This window comes from Cibotium barometz, chromosome 37 (assembly GCF_041138505.1).
Source record: "Cibotium barometz isolate CiBa-2024 chromosome 37, ASM4113850v1, whole genome shotgun sequence".
Classification (NCBI taxonomy): Eukaryota; Viridiplantae; Streptophyta; class Polypodiopsida; order Cyatheales; family Cibotiaceae; genus Cibotium; species Cibotium barometz.
The window spans coordinates 6,058,120-6,075,747 of NC_141082.1; the positions used below are offsets into that span (position 1 = coordinate 6,058,120).

General features: G+C 45.0%; 2 protein-coding genes across 3 annotated transcripts in view; one reads left to right on the forward strand and one right to left on the reverse strand.

The window, feature by feature from the left end:
- Positions 1–17,628, forward strand: part of LOC147616862 (ABSCISIC ACID-INSENSITIVE 5-like protein 2) — a 42,537-nt gene that overhangs the window by 19,112 nt on the left and 5,797 nt on the right. The window lies entirely within an intron of this gene.
- Positions 8,450–9,566, reverse strand: LOC147616863 (uncharacterized). The gene is made up of 3 exons (XM_086776301.1): positions 9,204–9,566; positions 8,967–9,128; positions 8,450–8,884 (listed from the first exon to the last, which is right to left on the reverse strand). The coding sequence occupies exons 1-3, from the start codon at positions 9,507–9,509 to the stop codon at positions 8,450–8,452; spliced, it is 903 nt and encodes a 300-aa protein (XP_086632427.1). The 5' UTR covers positions 9,510–9,566.

The window sequence follows — 17,628 nt, forward strand, 5'->3', positions numbered from 1 at the left end:
GTGCACCACGGCTTGGGAACGTGCTCCTCCTTCGGCGTGATGAGGATCTAAGTGGGAAGTAGGAGGGGGAACCACCGGGGGCGGTCGCCTAGTCTGCCGCTGAGGGCAAACTCTGGCCAGATGACCCATCTGTCTGCAAATAAAGCATTGGCCTGGAGGCCGGAATACTCCACTCGCTGCATAATGGGATCGCCCTGAAGATTGGGAATAGATATCATGTGAGGCACAGAATCCAGCGGGGCAATACAAATGCGGAGAGATGGAATCCCGCTCCTCGTGCGAGGGTCGAGGCAGCGGTTGGGGGGGGGGATTTCCATCACTCTCGCGATGGCACCGCCAATCACTGGGAGAAGAGGAAGGTATTCCTTCTTGAGGCCTGGAAAGTAGACTGTCACGAGAAAGCCTGAAACTCCAGCTAATGGGTCAGATGCCGCGTCAAAGCCGTGCTGCCATCGTGCAAAGAAGGCCTGGGCCGTACACAATGCAATGGGCTCAACTGCATGACAAGATCAGACGCCGTTGGTGAGTCGAACTCAACCTGGTAGTAGCCACGTCCCAAAGGATGAATATGTGTGATCTTTGCTGGCGCACCTAGGAGGCTAGCTTGACGAAGATCTTTGAGTTGGCACCCAAATACAAATGGCTATGGGCATTGTTGCCACCCAAATTAGAGCATGTCCAAATAATCATTATATAAGCAGAATAGTGATCAATTCTAGTCCAATATATATACAATGAAGAGGGCTAGAGGTACAATCCCTCCCTCTTAATTGTTGGTTTGAAGGTTATGGCTTAGGAGGTTTGGAGGAGGTTTGCTGAGAGTTGGGTCCATAGAGAGAGAGAGAGAGAGAGAGAGAGAGAGAGAGAGATCCTCAACTATCTTGATCACAAGACGTTGATATACCTGTACTTCAAATATATCTGAACCAACCACTTCCTCATAAGCTCGAAGTACATAGTTCTTGAAGTACTTCTCTGGGATCCATTCAATAGCAAATAATTCTCAAATTCCAAGAGGAACTTTCTGACCATTGTCTTTCCTCTTTTTCTCACAAAATGAAACTCAATTTGTTATGACTCTTCCACCCTTGGTGGACACTTCAAAACAAGTTCCTCTGGGGGTAACCTGTACATGGTTTCAATAAACTGTCATGGAAAACATTATATATCCTCCAATGATCTGAAAGGTCCAACCAATGGCATACATGGTTGATCTTCTTGGTATCGTCCATATACCATCATTCCTTGACTTTGGCAATCCAAAGATAAAAATCCATAGCAATATTCTCCCATAGAGCATTCAATATGTGCATAGCCCTGCTGGTGTTTGTCAATCAAACTTGACCTTATGACAAACCAAACATTCTCGAATCATCAAGTTCAATGACCTTTCTCATAGTAGGCCAACAGAAGTAGCTCCCCAAAGCTTGAAGTGTAATCAAGGTGTCTCTATGCCCCATGTAGGGAGGAGCATGACACTCTTCCATTACTTTGGTCTCAATTCCTTGTGTCACACATAACTTGGTTTTGCATCATGAGAAACCCTTCTTGATGACATAAAGAAAAGTCACCAAACCTCTAATCTGCAATCTGTTCCAAAACATCTTTGAAATCCTCTTTGGTAGCGTAAGGATCCTTCATCAAAGTGAAATCCATATGGTAACCCATAGAAACCGCATGGCTCGAGATAATGCATTTGCTTCCTTGTTGTCTTGTCCTGAAGATGCTGCATCTAAGATAGCAGGCCTAGGAATGGCCTCCCCGTTTCCTTAACGAGAAATGGAACGGGTAGTTGTAGATTCTTCTGCGATGGTGACTCCTTTGGCACGAAGATAAGGCTTTAGTAGCTTCAACTCCTTCAGCTTTGGTGGCTTGATCCTTGATGAAATCTGCAAACATTTGAGCCCTTCTTTGGTCCTGTTCTCTCTTGGTTCTCCAAGAAAGAAATTCTTCGTCTCTGAGAGGTCATCTGAACTGCTGAAAGTCATGGTACTCTTTTGATGTCATGGCCGCGTTTTCATGTGATCTTGGGTCCCATTTTGAAGTCTTGTATTGGCCTCATAGTATTTCTCTTCAGTAGGCCCTTGGTCTCCCTCTGCTCTCGACATGGCTCTGTCACCCCAAGCAAGTTTCTTCAAGAGAAATCTTGCTCTGATACCACTGTAAGCCCAGCGGGGCGTGCAATGATAGACTCAACCCTGTGTCCAAGAGATAAAAGATATAGAGAGAGAGGGGAGAGAGAGGGGAGAGAGAGAAGGGAATAGGGATCTTGCATTGTACACCACACTGAGCGGGGAACATGCCCCGTCCCCTTTCAGGAATTTATTCAAGAACAATCCACGGGCACGCTAGCCAAGATCAATACAATCAATGAATACAAAAGCAAACAAATATGCCGACGTAGAATCCCTAAGTCGAAGTCGGTGTTGAGGCACGAGATCTCTGATGCTGAGCACACCATAGGGATGACCCACAAGAATCTCTCAGTGGGCTAGTACCAGATCCAATATCTAGATCCAAATCCAAGTCCAAGTTCAAGTCCAAGTTCCAAGTTCGAGATCCAAGTCCAAGTCCAAGTTCCAGATCCAAGTTCTAGTTCCAATCCAAGTCCAAGTATCACTCGCACATCCCATGAGTAATCTCCACAACTCCTACAGCCTTGTCGATGAAGAAAACCATGGAAAAGCTCTTTTTGGCAAGAAAACTGATATAAAACCTATCTTAATGGTTTTCGGGCAATAAAAACCTCCAAAAAAGCAGTGTTTAGGGTTTTTGGCATAGTTTTAGGGTTTCTGAAATTTTTAGTCTGTACAGTACGTACGGATCTGTACAGTCATACGGACAGATGATGACGTGGAACTGCAGCCGATAAAGGCGCTCTGAAATCAGCGGGCAACGATGAAAAACTCCATGATTTGTTTCATAGATGATGATGGAGAAGATGATCTCCGTGCTTCAATGAAGATGGCAACGCGATGAAGAGGTTCTTCTTTAACTTGATGCTCAGAAGAGAGGCTCATGCTTCTTTTATACTTGGGGAAGCGTTGCTTTTTGCCAAAAAGTGATGCTTTTGCTTTGCTTCTGCCTTTTTAATCGTAAAATATTACTCAACTTTAGTCAAAAGTTCTTGTTTTGCTTTTCTAGCTTCAAGGCCTTGGAGCTGCTTTTTGAAAAAGCGGCTTTTAGCTTTTTTGTTCGGCTTGGTCTCCTCTTTCTAACGGTGCCCTTGGCTCGTGGTCAACCCTATTCGACTTTTTGCTTTTTCCTACCCATTGACCAAGAATGGTGCTTTTTCTTAATCAAACCTTATGGACCCTATCTCCATGTCTTCTTCCACGTTTCTGGTGTCCGGGCATGGGTTTCATCATATGAAATAGAGCTAGGAGGGCCAATAAAGACCGAAGGGATATGAAGTTTTCGAAAGGGGATTGGGTTTATCTTCGGATTATGAAGCAAAGGTTGAAGCAGGTGGGCAAGTGATGCCCAAAGTTGTCTTTTAGGAGCTTCGGACCCTTTCCCACCTAGAAAAAGATCAATGAGGTTTCCATGCAATTAAAGCTATCTCCGAGTTGGACTATGCACGATGTGTTTCACGTCAGTTGGTTAAAGCCATATACAGATCCTATCTCTTCAGAAGTTAAAGACGAGGCGGAACCAGATATTATTGATGAAGTAGAAGTTATGGTTCCAGAACAGATCCTTTTGCACCGTTTCAAGCATGGCTCAGGCCGAAGACACAGACAATTCTTCACGAAGTTTCAGGACCGAGGGACCCACGAAGCGGTATGGCTTGACAAAGAGTTTTTCGAGGACTATCCGGCGTTATTGACGGATTATTTGGAGGCTATGCAGCTTCCGTCAAGTTTAGCAGAAGGGGATGTCACGTGCATTCCGCACTTGGATGCCACGTAGACATATCTGTACAGAAGGTGCAAGACCTAGGATGGTAAACTGGTCCCATGTGAGCCCAGTCCGGGACGAGTCAGCCAGGGATCCATCCCAGTCGTCCAAGGTCAGGTGTGCATTGTCCTGCACATGAGTCCAAGGTCAGGTGTGCACTGTCCTGCACATGAAACAGTGCCAGTCCGCGCTGTGAGTCTCCCAGTGGAATGATGTCAGTGATTCTGTGTATTTGGTATGGTACTGCATGCCATATCATTGTGTAGATAAGTTAGGGTTTGCTTACGGAAAGGGGCCAGCCCATAGGGCTACCCCAAGTTCGTGTGTGGGCATACGGACAGGGTAAACCACCCCCATGAGGGCCAGGAAGGCCCTGGCTGTACCCACTAGCCATGGGAGGGCCATAGGAGTGCTTTAGGACAGTCCCAGGGCTCTTGCAAGGGGAACCAATTGGTTATCCAGCCCTAGGGGACTGTAGGGCAAGTATGGGGGCAGCCCATACAGGCTGCCCAGCCTTCAGAACCATGGGCAATCAGTGCCCAGCCCTTTGTGCTCGTGCGCCTAGTGCCAGCCAGCCAAGGGAGAGCATGCGTAGTAGTTTATGGATTTTATTTAGCATTTAATGTTGATTATTCAGTTGTGGGCAGAGTAAGAGATAGCCGACTGGGATTATAGCTAGCCGACTGCTGTTATTTGGTAGTATAAATGCCAAGGCCCACAAACCGTTGTGTTATCTCATATAATTCACCAAGAGCCAAGGCAAACGAGGGCCAGGACAACCAAGAAGTTGCTAACGCAAAGGGGTGAAGGACTGCAGGTGAAGGGCAGAGTTATCTTAGCCAAGAAAGGTCAAGTTTTCTTGTATTTTCTTTTCAGATTTACATCATTCTAATAAAGCAAATACACCATTTGTGGTGGGGGCCCTACAGAGGGTATTTGGGACCAAATATTGTGTCCTCTCCTCTCTCCTCCCCTCTCTCTCTATTTTCTGCACATCATCATTCAGTTTTGTGCGTTAATTCCGTCGCGAAAAGTGTGTTGATTTTCTGAGCATTGAAGTTACTGATCTCCCCCGAAGCTTCCGCATGTTACAATTATAATCGATAATCCATGATTACTGGCTATTTTGGACTGGATGGTTATTTATGGCGATAGTAGTCACTATATGAGTGTCTTAGGGTTATTGAGGTCATATTGTCATACTAGACAGTTGGTATGTGCTTGGACTAAAGCAATCTTACTCTTGCCATGGACATGGTGGTTTACAAGTGGTCTTGCCGAGGGTCCCTTACGATAGCCTCTGGTAGTATGGGACGCACATGCAGTCTTGCCCAAGGTCCCTTAGGACAAGCTCTAGTGGTATGGGATGCCAGGCTGATTGGCTTGGCCTGTGGGGAGTGGAATCTTAGCCCCTAGCTCGGGGGAGATCTTGAATGGAATCTATGGTTGTGAGTTTGCCTGCACCCTTCTATGTTGTTCTAACCTTGTGTGTTTAGCCTGTGTATCAAATGATTCTTCAGAAGGGGTCTTACAACGAAGACAAATATGATGATATGTTTTCTAGTGGTGCCTCCATGACATTAGGCATTGCAGATGCTCCATCCAATGCAAACGCGGCACGTGAGAAGAGTCCTCTTGAACGACCTTAGAAACTGAAGCGACTGCCATTGAAGTTGAAGATTCTCCACGTAGTAGTGCAAATGGAAACTATGAAGACTCTTCCTCAGAGACCTCGCTGATGAAAATTTCCTCTATACATCCCTAGTAGTGTAAACGGCGACTATGAAGACTACTGATGAAAACTTCCTCTATTCATACCTATAGCCTGATGCAATGAAGCGCCCTAGGTGTGTGTTGAACCCAAGAAATGAAAAAAGCTTAGAGGTGCATACATGCATCTCCTTCACACTCCTCCGATTATGAAGAAGCCTCCTCCGACTGCTCCTCTGGATCTGAAGCACCCCACTCCTCGGATTGCTCCTCCAAGTTATTCAGATAATCCTTCACGATGTGCTCGATGGAGTCACACTTGAAATATTGACCAGCCAGTTGCTTGGTTCGGAACTCCTTCTGAGAGAGTCATGCCCGTGACTCTCCCCCATTAGAATTGTTGCTATGTCCATGGCCTGACCAGCTCCATCTTTAGGAATCTCCTTGCTCTTCTGTTGCTAGACTTTATATAGAGTTCTAGACTTGGAATTCTCTTGTGTCTGCAAGGCCACATCAAGACAAACTACATTTGAAAGATAATGGGCCTGATGTGCACAACATCTATGTGCAAGGACGGTTTCAAACCGTCCACAAAGCACTCAACTTGCTCTGACCGTCGCGGATGGTCCTCAATAGCATGAGCAGAAACTTCTAGAAACGTGCCAAAGTAGTCGGTTACCTGCTCACCCTACTTCTGGGCAAAGCGATCCCATTGCCGCTATAGCTCTCACAGTAATAGTCCACAAGAATAAACTACTTCAAGACTGCCTTTTGGCAATCATCCTAGCAAATTAGAGAGTGGTACCTAAGGTGGACATAACACCACAAGAGGATGGCACCTGTCATAACATTCTCGGTGTCCCACTTATCTCCCATATCTAGGCCCAAAGAGCCATCAAAAAATGAGCCGAATGTGCTTTGATATATGTCCATAGCCAGCAGACCGTTGCTCAACTAGCAACTCCTTTGAACCAAAGGATGGAAGGTCTCCTCGCACAATATCAAGATATTATGTTCAAGGACGATCTCCCGCCCCATCTAGTCATCCTGAGGATCATCACATTGAGTTTCGTTGCATTCATAGTTGTTTGGTTGTAGCCTCACCCTCTTGCATAGCATCAAGCACCATGGATGGCATGGGATGCATAGAAGGTAAGATTTGAACCCTATTGGTGGTAGCAAGCGGGTCTAGAGGAGTGGGAGATATTGCGGCAACTATGGCAGAAGGCTCTTTGGAGGCTTGCTCCACTTGCCATTTCTGACAATCCTTCTTACCATGCCCAATGGGATGACAATAAAAACATCGGTTTTCGGACTTATACTTCCTTTTCTCCTCTGGAGGAAGATAGCCTCAGTGATGCTTGCTTTAGCCTTTTCCTTAGGGGTTTTCTTAGGCTTGGGTTCCTTACCCCCTGAACTAGAGCTATTACTGTTGTCTATCTTAGCGTCTTTAGAAGACGAATTACCCTTCCCTGGTTGGGGCTTGGTACAGGACTGCGGTTGTTTTGGCGGTCAGTTGCATGAAAGGGGTTTGTAACTTTGTTGGCTGAATGAGAGTGCTGTCGGTTGTACCAGAAGGAAGGCAGCTGCTGCAGCGCATCCATATTCATGGATTTATGACCAGTCGGCTGGCCGACCAGCAGTCGGCCAGCACTCCAAGGGGTTTAAGAGCCTATAAAAGGCACATGTGCTCATTGTGTTAATCATTCACTCCACTAGGGAGTGGGTCAAGTACTAGGAGTATTTTGGGTGTTTCACCTTTTATGAAAAGGCAGCCTATGGCTGTAGATTTAGGGTACCTTTTGTACCATATGAATATATTGAACTTCCAGCTATCTCTCTCTGTACTCTCCCTTCTGTTTGCGTTTTTGTACCATATGAATATACTGAACTTCCAGCTATCTCTCTCTCTCTGTACTCTCCCTTCTGTCTGCGTTTTTGCATCAGCATGTTCTAAGTGGTGTTTAGGGCTGAAAGAAGACTCCCAGAGCTTCCGCGTGTTACTTTGGGTTGACTACCGTGAGTATATAACATGCACGTTCCTAAAAGGTGAATTTAGGCATGTTCCTGGATTCATCTAGGTATATAATTCAACTGTATTAGCAGAAATGCATATTTCACATCGTGAAGTTTTCGTCTGAGGTGCGGCCAGTTGATATTGTGCTGATTCTTTCTATCTTTAGCGGTACATTTGCCCTATCAACTACTTATTTGTTGTACTAATTCTTTCTATTTGCTACTTCCCTTAGTGCTAGGCTTCATTATGGCTGAGTCCGCCTTGCATCTCCAGAGGTTTGACAGAAACTCAGTGCGAAGGGCTTTGTGTGAATATATGCTCTTATGTGTATGTGTGTGTGTGAGAGCATATCTTGATACAGAGTTCTACACCCACTATTGGGCATTGATGATGTTAGTGGGGATGTCGTAGTATCTAGTCCATACCATAGTTGTCAGGTACGAAAAGTTTGATTCGGTACGGTACGTTTAAATACGGTCTCGGAACGCACCGCCAAATTTTAAAAATAAAAATACAGTGGAGGTACGGTCCATTAAAAAATACTTAAAAATATAAATATAGATGCAAAACTTAGAGAAGTTACAACTTACAACTTATAACTTACCCAAAACATAAAAATTTAGAATGTTGCAGCGACTTGCAAGTTGCATAGAAAATGAAAGTAGACAAATGTACATGTGACATGTCAAAGAGTCATGAATATATAAAGCCGCAAAAGTCCGCATGTCGCATGGGCAAGTACAAAAATGTGAGTACAAAAATGCAAAAAGCCCATAGAGGACTATAGAGGCTAAAAGCCTTTGTCACCATCTATGTCAAGAGTCAGGATTCAGAGCTATCGCTAGGCTCTTCAATATCCTCACTAGAGGACACCTCAGAGCTCCCACCAAAATCCCCATCGCTAAGAACGTTGCCCTCATCATCATATTCGGGCTCCCTAATATCACCATGAACCGCCGAAGAAGACTCCGCAATGGAAGCATCCTCAACTCTAATCGTTGCGGAGGTAGAGCTCCGAGAGCCACGTCTTACATAGGTAGCAACTAGGCGATCAGAGCCTCGAGAGCCAAAGGTAAGAATAGGCCGAACCTGTACTCCACCTCTAGCTCGGCAGCCACGACGAGTGTGAGAAACTCGTCTATCAATCTCCTCTAGCTCTTCGTAGAGCTCTGCATATATGGCCTCCTCTTCTTCATTACGCTCCTTGTGGACACTTTTAAGAGTGTGCACCATCAACTTGAATTCGTCGACGTTTACCTACAAGTTTTATAATTGATTAGGGGCTAAATAATAAAACATTGAAAGTTATGTAAGTCTAACATGTTACATAATAATATACCTGTCTAGCTTGACTCATATCGTGCATTTCATGCACCATGCGCAAGTTATTGCGGCAATAGACAAGCTGCTCTAACTGTCTTGTGCTCAGTCGATTGTGTAACTTTGTGTGTATAAGTGAGTAGGAACTCCAGTTCCTCTCACATGCACCCAAAGAGCAATCCTAATCCACAATAAAAATAAACAATGTTCAGGATTCTCAAAACCATAATTTAGTAATTTGGTGCCAAGTGGTTACCTGCGCTAGAATTCTCAAAACCACTCTTTGTAGGTGAGGTTGTTGGTAAGCAAATGACTCCCACCAAAAGAGAAGCTTCACCATAGAATCCCTCCTCCAACATACCGCATTGGCGAATGCGGGGCCCCTCTGATCATTATAGTTGATGAGCTCCTGTAAGAACTGAAATTGTCCATTCTCATCATCGGGTAATGCTTTCGATAAGAAAGCATCCCTAGCTGAAAGCAACTCTTGATCAGTGAAAAGTGGAAGTGCTTTGTAGGCAAAATGCAACAAAGCAGCAAGGCCATGGATAGGTCTCTTCATCCACTTCCATCTCTTCTCCACGAGTGCCAAGATAGCATCGCGTCGAGGAGTAGCCTAAAGGGGATCACTGTGAATTTTAAAATAAAGGGGACAATATCTTATATGAGAAAAACGAAAGAACAAGTATTTAGATTCAACATTTTATTTTAGTTTATTACTTATTCTTGAAAAGTTGAATCTTATTTACCTTGTTAGCATATACTCTGGATCAATCAAGCTCATCAAGGACTGTGGTGCGGGTAATCTCCGCAATGGCCTCTCTAATAAAGTGAGTGAGGAGCCCCATAGTAGTTCCCTTCATGTCTGTCATGCGTAAAACCCTATACAAGGGAGTAACCACAATGACCAGGGCGCGGATCTGGCGCCAGAACTCCTCTCTCAAGCATAGCCGTTGAATGGCTCTTGCCTCATCGACACGCGAAGGTATCTCACCTTGTATCCATTCCTGCCACTCCGGTGAAATCACTGTTACTTGGAGCTTAGGCATGACAACATAAAGGCGCTCTAGAAGAAGCCACATGTAGGCAAAGCGCGTCGAGGATGGCTTCTTCATCTCCAAGTCGCTGTGATGGCGGAAGATAGCAAGGGCCTGGACTTTTTGACTGAAAAAAGTGACAATTTTAGTGACTTGTGTCACCACACTCTTCACCCGCTCTAACTTGCCTATGTCCTTCATAAGCAAGTCAAGGCAGTGAGAGGCACAAGGAGTCCATACTATGGACTTAAACTCCTCCTCAAGCAAGCAGCCCATCTTGCGGCAATTGGACACATTGTCCGTAACCACTTGAACCACATTTTCGGGGCCAACCTACAAGGATGATGGATCATGGATGCATGAAAAAGAAAAATAAATAAGACTTGAAAGTTGAGTAAAAGGCAAAGGCTAAACTTTCAAGCTTCAAACTCAAAAATTAAAATTGTATCTCACCTCGATTATGGCTTGTCGAATGTGGCGATAGATGACCTCGCTGAGGTTTTCTTCCCCGCCTTTCCGGCATCCACAGCCCACAAGAAGTACGTGCCAAGAGGGCAAGATACTAGAATGTTGAGGATGCCCCTCTTCTTTCTATTTGTCCATCTGTCGGAGAGGATGGAACACCCATACTACACCCATCCCGCTCGGACGGGATTCTCTCCTTTTCTTCATCAAGTGCCTTCGTGCGCATATTGATGTAGATGATACCATGCCAAGGGCCACGGCATGGTCCTACTTCGGCAATGGCCCTCACCATCCTTTGCCATTGAGGAGTTTTGAGGACACGAAATGCGAGATTGCACTCAATGACTGTGCATGCAATCTCCACATTTGCGTCTTGTTGCTTTTCTCGGACCCAAGAGAGAGAGGACACATTTGCTCCAATGGAGCCTCCAAGAGTGGCTTGCCTCTTGTGTGGAACCTCAAACTCGCTTGGCCTCTTTGATGAGGGGTTGGAGTTGGTGAAGGGGGAGAAGTATGCGGAGAATGATGAAGAGGATGTATCCCTTGTCGGCGGGATGACTTCGTCTTGAGCGGCGGCAACGGCGGGGAGGGACTCTTCCACTATCACTTGCTTTGCCAAGCAAGGAGTACTTCTTCACAATGCCATCGGAAATGTCTTGAGGGATCATCTTACAAGGTGCAATTTGCCCCCCATCTTGGAGAGATGTGCAAGAAGCCTAGTGGCACTACTAGTGTTAGGCCTTGCCACAATACTTGCAAGTCCACTTCCATGCCTCCGACTTCCCCTCGTTCTTCTCATGGGTAATGGCATGCAAAGTAAATGCTTTGTGCTTTTCTCTCATGGTGAAAGAGGAGAGAAGGGTCCCAGGAGAAGGAAAGGGAGAGGTAGGGAGAGGCTTGAGGAAGAGGGAGAGGGAGGGAGAGGCTTGAGGAAGAGGGGGAGGCTTGAGGAAGACTCAAGAATCAAGAGGGAGAGCCTAGAGGCTTGAAAGTTGAGGAAGAGGGAGAGGCTTGAGCCTTGAGGGGGAGGAAGAGGGAGAGAGCCTAGAGGGGACTCAAGGGAGAGGATAGACTTGAGCACTTGTGAGGGGAGGGTTGAGCAATGAGAACTTGTGAGGATGGGGTTGGGGGAGGGCCTATTATATAGATAATAGGGAGAGCAAGAGCCTCAAGCCTCAAGCCTCAAGCCTCAAGGCAAGCAAGCAAGAGTCCCAAAAAACGCCCATCAAGAGTTCTTTTCAGAGATAGATCTCAAAAGTGGCTATCATCAGGTTCGGATCTTTACGCCTGACATTCCAAAAACAATGGTGATGCCATTCGGACTCACCAATGCACCGGTGACATTCGATAAGATGATATCTAGGGTCTTTGTGGAGCTCATTGGGAAGGTGTGTTTTCATCTTTTTAGATGATATACTCATCCTTTCTGCCACTGTAGAGCAGCATGAGCGGGATGTTGAAAAGGTCTTGCAACTATTGTGGGACAATGAGCTCTTTATTAATGCAAAGAAGAGCGAGTTTGGAGTAGCAGAGATCCACTCTCTGGAATATGTCATATCAGTGCAGACGAGATTAGCCTTGATCTTGAAAAGGTAAGGGCAATTCTCGAATGGGGAGTTCCCAAGAATGCTCAGGAGATCCGCTTTTTTGTAGGTCTCTGTTAAGCATACAATTTCCACATGGACAAATTTTCCAACCTTGCAACACCACTTATAGCTTGCTCAAGGGTGTGAACATGCGTCGTTAGAAGGTGTCCATTATGGGCAAAGCACTCCAGGCATTCCATGCAATGAAGAAAGTTGCCTCTCAAGTTGGCTTCATGGGATGATCCTTTGGAGGTGATTACCGATGCCAACAATTTAGCCACAAGAGCTGTCCTCTAGCGTGAAGGGCACCCAATGGGTTCTAATAGCCGGAAATGGAATGACGCAGAGAAAAACTATTCAATGTACAATAGTGTTATTGGGAGTGATGACGGCTCGTAAGCATTGGAAACCTTTCCTTTATGGGAGGGAATCCAGAGTTAAGACGGATCATCGGGCACTTAAATGGATGCAAACCATGCCTATTGTCCAATGGAGTGACAAGACAAGCCAAATGGAGTCAAAAATTTCAGCAATTTGGAGACATGATTGAATACATGCTTGGTAAAAACAACCTCGTTGTCGATGCCATAAGTCGCAAAGGTACCATTCAAACTCTGTAGAAGTCCATTGTGCTTGAGATATAGGGAGAGGATTTGGATAGTATAAAGGTTTAAGACACAGTACGAGGATTCTTTGGAATTTGGGAGTCAATATAGATTGGCTCTTCAGTTAGAACCGACTATACCATCCAGGATGGCTCTTCAGTTAGAACCGACTATACCATCCAGGATGGCTGGTCGTTCTACCAAAATTGGGTCACTATACCATCCAAGATGGCTGGTTGGTCCTACGAGAACCGGCTATGCATACTAAGAGAAAAGTAAAAGGCACTTCTTCATGATGTCCATGACTCTCTTGTCGGTGGTCATCGCAGTATCAACAGTACATTGGAGAAGTTAAGAGCGTTTATTTTATTGGCCCAAATTGAGAAGGGATGTCAAGTCATGTTAGATTTGCCAAAAGGTTAAGGTTTCTCATACGAAGTAGGCAGGGTTGCTACAACCTTTGCCAGTTTCAGAAGGACCTTCCAAGATATCAACATGGATTTTGTGGGTTCCTGTCCATTAGCATTCGGATCTAGGGACACACAATGCATGATGATTGTTGATCGGCTCAGTAAGTTTTGCATGCTCATTCTGTGAAAGCAAACGGCCACAACAAAAATTTTCTCGCTTGTTTCTTCGCCATTGATACCCAAGAAATATACAATCAGCTAGCATTTGATGTTCTCAAGTCGTATTGCCATGATCAGCAATCGAAGTGGGAGCATTGTCTTCCTTTGATACAAGTAATCTTGAATGATACTCATTCATCCAGTATTAATCGGACTCCCTATGAGGCAGCTTTTGGCCGTCGTTTCTCATCACTTCTCACGAGGGTGGTTTCACCTTCCTTGGAGGCTAACAAGACCACAAATATTTTCAGAGATCATTGAGTTAGTAAAGGAGCGCCTGGCTAAAGCTCATGAAGCATACACCAGGCAATAAGTCTAGAAGAGTTGTCAACTACAAAGAGGAGGATTGGGTGTATCTCCAGATCATGAAGGAGAGATTGAGGCAAGTGCGTTGTCCCAAGCTCTTCTTTCGAAGCTTTGACCCTCTTCTGATCATCAAAAAGATCGGTGATGTCTCCATGAAGGTCAAGCTACTAGACAGTTGGACTATGCATAGTGTCTTCCATGTTTCTTGATTGAAGCACTATGTTGGACCAGCTTTGCAAGTGGTCTCAGATGTGCAACAGCTTGAGATTGTTTACGAAGCCAAAGTCATCGAGCCTGAGCAAATTCTCCTCCACAGATGGAAGCATGGTTTAGATCACAGACAAAGGTAGATCTACACGAAGTTCAAGGACCAAGGCACTCAAGAAGCCGTTGTCGTGACGTGGGCGGTATCGCTGGGAAAGTGCGAGACTTCTGGCTGTGAGAGTAGTTTTAAATTCCAGCAAGGAAACACAAACACATAATTCTTCAAGGAGCATAAGACATCTCCATTTTCAGCTTGATGATTGCACATAAATTGTGTATCAAGAGCATGATCAGATCCAAGCATAGATCTCCTCACCCTTTATCCAAATGCCATATACATGTCACATATTGGCATCACATAGACTTTGACAAGTTCCCAATACATGTGAACTTGCACATCTCATATTTTGCATGTTGCCATCTTAACAACTTCAAGACGAAAATTGAACTTGTCGAAAAGACCTGCTTATAATTTCCATCATCTCACAAAGAAGCAATAGATAGAATGTAACACATATTCATTCTCTTCATGTGCCCACTAAAATTTCCAAACCGGAATTTTGCTTACAACTTTCAAAGATCACAAATCCAAGAAGTTCTCCAAAACCATGGTTAATTAAGATTACAAAAGGGAATAAAAAAAAACTTATATACTCAGATCTCCATCCTCTCCAAAAGCAAGAGAAGAAGTCCCACGCAGTCCTGCAGCCTGACTGTCTATATGCTCTTTCTTCCACACCTGAGTTCAGCGCTGTGCCTTTGGTCCCGTCGAATCCCAGCCGGCTTTGCCCACACCAGTTGCACCTCAGAACCCCCAGCAGCTCTTCCCCAGGGCGGTCCCCACTCTTTCACTGTCTTCCACCTCACACCCAGCCTTCTTCACACCCCACGATCACGCCAAAGCCTCAGCACAGACTATCACAAGTAGCTCCAGCACCACCACAAAAAGGCTACGCAGATCAAACACCAAACAGTTGACAGCGTATAGAAAAACATAAAGAGCAACTGAGCTTGATGTAAAGAAGGGTTTTCCTCCACACACAGATTCGAACCCTTTTTCTCTACCCGGCGGCTGTCTTTTTTCGTGCTTTCTGCGCTAGCTCGCCACCCCCACCAGGCAGCAACCCTCTTACCCCTTAGCTTCAGTCACCGTCAGCACCAAAGCTCACTGAACCTCTGCACTCTGCGCTTGTAGACGACCCCCCTCAACCTGGCTGCAGCCTGGCGACTCTTCCCCACCTCGTCTCTGCAAACCAATCAGAGCCCTTGACACAAGGTCCTCTGCCAGGCGGCATACACTCGCCTTTTTTCTGGCTTCCACAGCACCGCCCGGCTCCCACCGTTTTTTCCTCTCCTCGCCACCTTTTGCGCCTTCGCCAGCTTCGCCATCTTTCCAGAAGATGCGCTGGCAGCCCTATAAGCCTCCAAGTGGCTTTTCTTTTTTATGGCCACATTAATTATCATTTTTTTTAAAAATTTTGCCTAAAAGATGGCCACTATCACCCTTATGATTTTCATTTCATAATTGCCCATGCCTTCACATACTCTTCAAACACAACCCACTGTTATTGGGACCCGCACACACTTCAAAGACTGAGCAGTTGATATCATCCTAGCGAACCTCCAGTAGACCACTTCCGGACAGGCCTGCACATGCTCACAGCAAAACCGATCACCCTGTACATCTGGCAACGCATTTCAAAGCAAAACTCTCCACACGCCATACATTCCATATGTACACAGGCACTTAATCCCATGCATCTGGATTTGCATTTAATGGCCTCACATGCATGGTTTCACACCATAGACGTGCCATGGCACGACATCCACCCCCTCTAAATCTGCACATCCTCCGGTATGTGCCACACAGGTCCTGGAATTCAGTGTCCATGCATTATTTGCACACCAACATTGGTATATGTACAAGCATTCAACTAGGCGTCTTAAACCCTGTCAAACCTGACCCAGTTGGTATCACCCTAGTAAACATGAAACAGTAGAAGAATATACATAGTGCCACTCACAAGGGGTTATTCTTTGTTGAAACATAGCATGACATCTTAACCTACCCCCCTAGCCTGCAAGATATTTATATCCTAGCAATCACATCTGAATGGTTCTGCTTTCCCACCTGGATCAAATACCAATCGCTTTTGGCATATGTGCCATATCCTTTGCTCATATGAAGCCCTATCCTCACTTAGATTCCCTGCATATGCATAATTACCCTCATCATTCAAAGTGGGATGCTCTTCAAAATAATTTCCTTCAAAATTTTCCTCAGGCCATGTTTGAAGCCTTTGCACCACATATTGTATGGCCACACCAAGTAACAACTGCATTAACAGCATGGAACACACACTTGGTAACATCCCATCCAAATCTACCTTGCCCGGATCCAGCTCACCCACTGACAAACATTCATTCTTCTCATCCAAAGACGGAAAAGCATGGTCTTCATTGGCTTCCTCTATGCTATTATATACCTCTTCTTTAGGCCGTTGTAAAGTATGCAAAGCATCCACACCATCAACACATACAAAATCCAACAAGGCATCATCGAGAATAGCCTCCAGCTCTGGATCAATCTCATCACAATCATTTGGCTTACATAACACCTGCACATCCTCACTTGCAACCGACAGTTGACTAGCATCAAGCATAGAAGAGCCCAAAGCTGATGGGGATCTATTATATATCATGAAATCATCCAATGCATCATCTAGGATAGCATCCAATTCAGGATCAATCGCATTGAAGCCATTATCATCTTGCAATCCCACATGTTGATTATCATGAACATTCATACCCCCATAGCTATATCCATTTGGTTGCTCATATGCAGCCTCATGAGGCTATGTGACCACACTTTGCATATCCTGCATGTTATCTCCCAGTATTTCTTGATACCTGTCTGCAGATGGGCTTAGAATTATGGGTCCCTCACCCGAGTACCCTTGAATCTGTACGTCATTGAACCCTGTATGATCCAAAAGGACAGATTCAATTTCCCTCTCCAAATCATCGTCATAAACAGGCTTCCAAGCTCGAGATTGTTGCTCACAAATGTGGTTGCAAGGTAACCCTGACACTGATGACATAGCATCACCCTGTTTATTGTTGGAACACCCAGTTAGCATTCCAGGATAACCCAAATCCAAAGAACCTTGGCAACCAGCTTCAGAAGCAACATCACTGTTGGAATCACCCATATTACTCACCCCCTCTAAATCAATCACACATACTTGTGGCCCATCTTGTAATATTTTATTTTCCTCACATGCATATTCATGTATACCCTCTATTAAAACCTGCTCTTCAATTAGCAAAGTAGTTGGTCCCTCGTCTTCAAGTTCAAAATCTTGATCCAGACCTTAAAAGCCACTCACATCATCCTGCTTATAAGCATCATAACCAGATAAGAATGCAGTAATGATAGCATCTTTTTCTTGTCCTAGATCTTCAAACTCTGTAATCATGCTTTCAGCAAAAAACATTGGTTCTTGTAGCTCTTCGCACATACGATATGTCACTTGAGGAATACCCTTTAAATGGGTGCTTTTGTCATGAGAATCCTCGAGTTTAGAAAGCTTACATGAGAGTTCACCCACTGTATCCTTTCTAGGTTGTAGCAAAGCATCCCTTTTAGCACTGTGAATGTCTTGCTGTTCACTAACGGCTACTTGCAGTTCCAATTTAGCATAGACAGCCTCAATGATCTCTGCATCAGTCTTGAATAGCAATTGATTATCCTCCATATGACATAATTCCACGACTGCTTCTAAATTG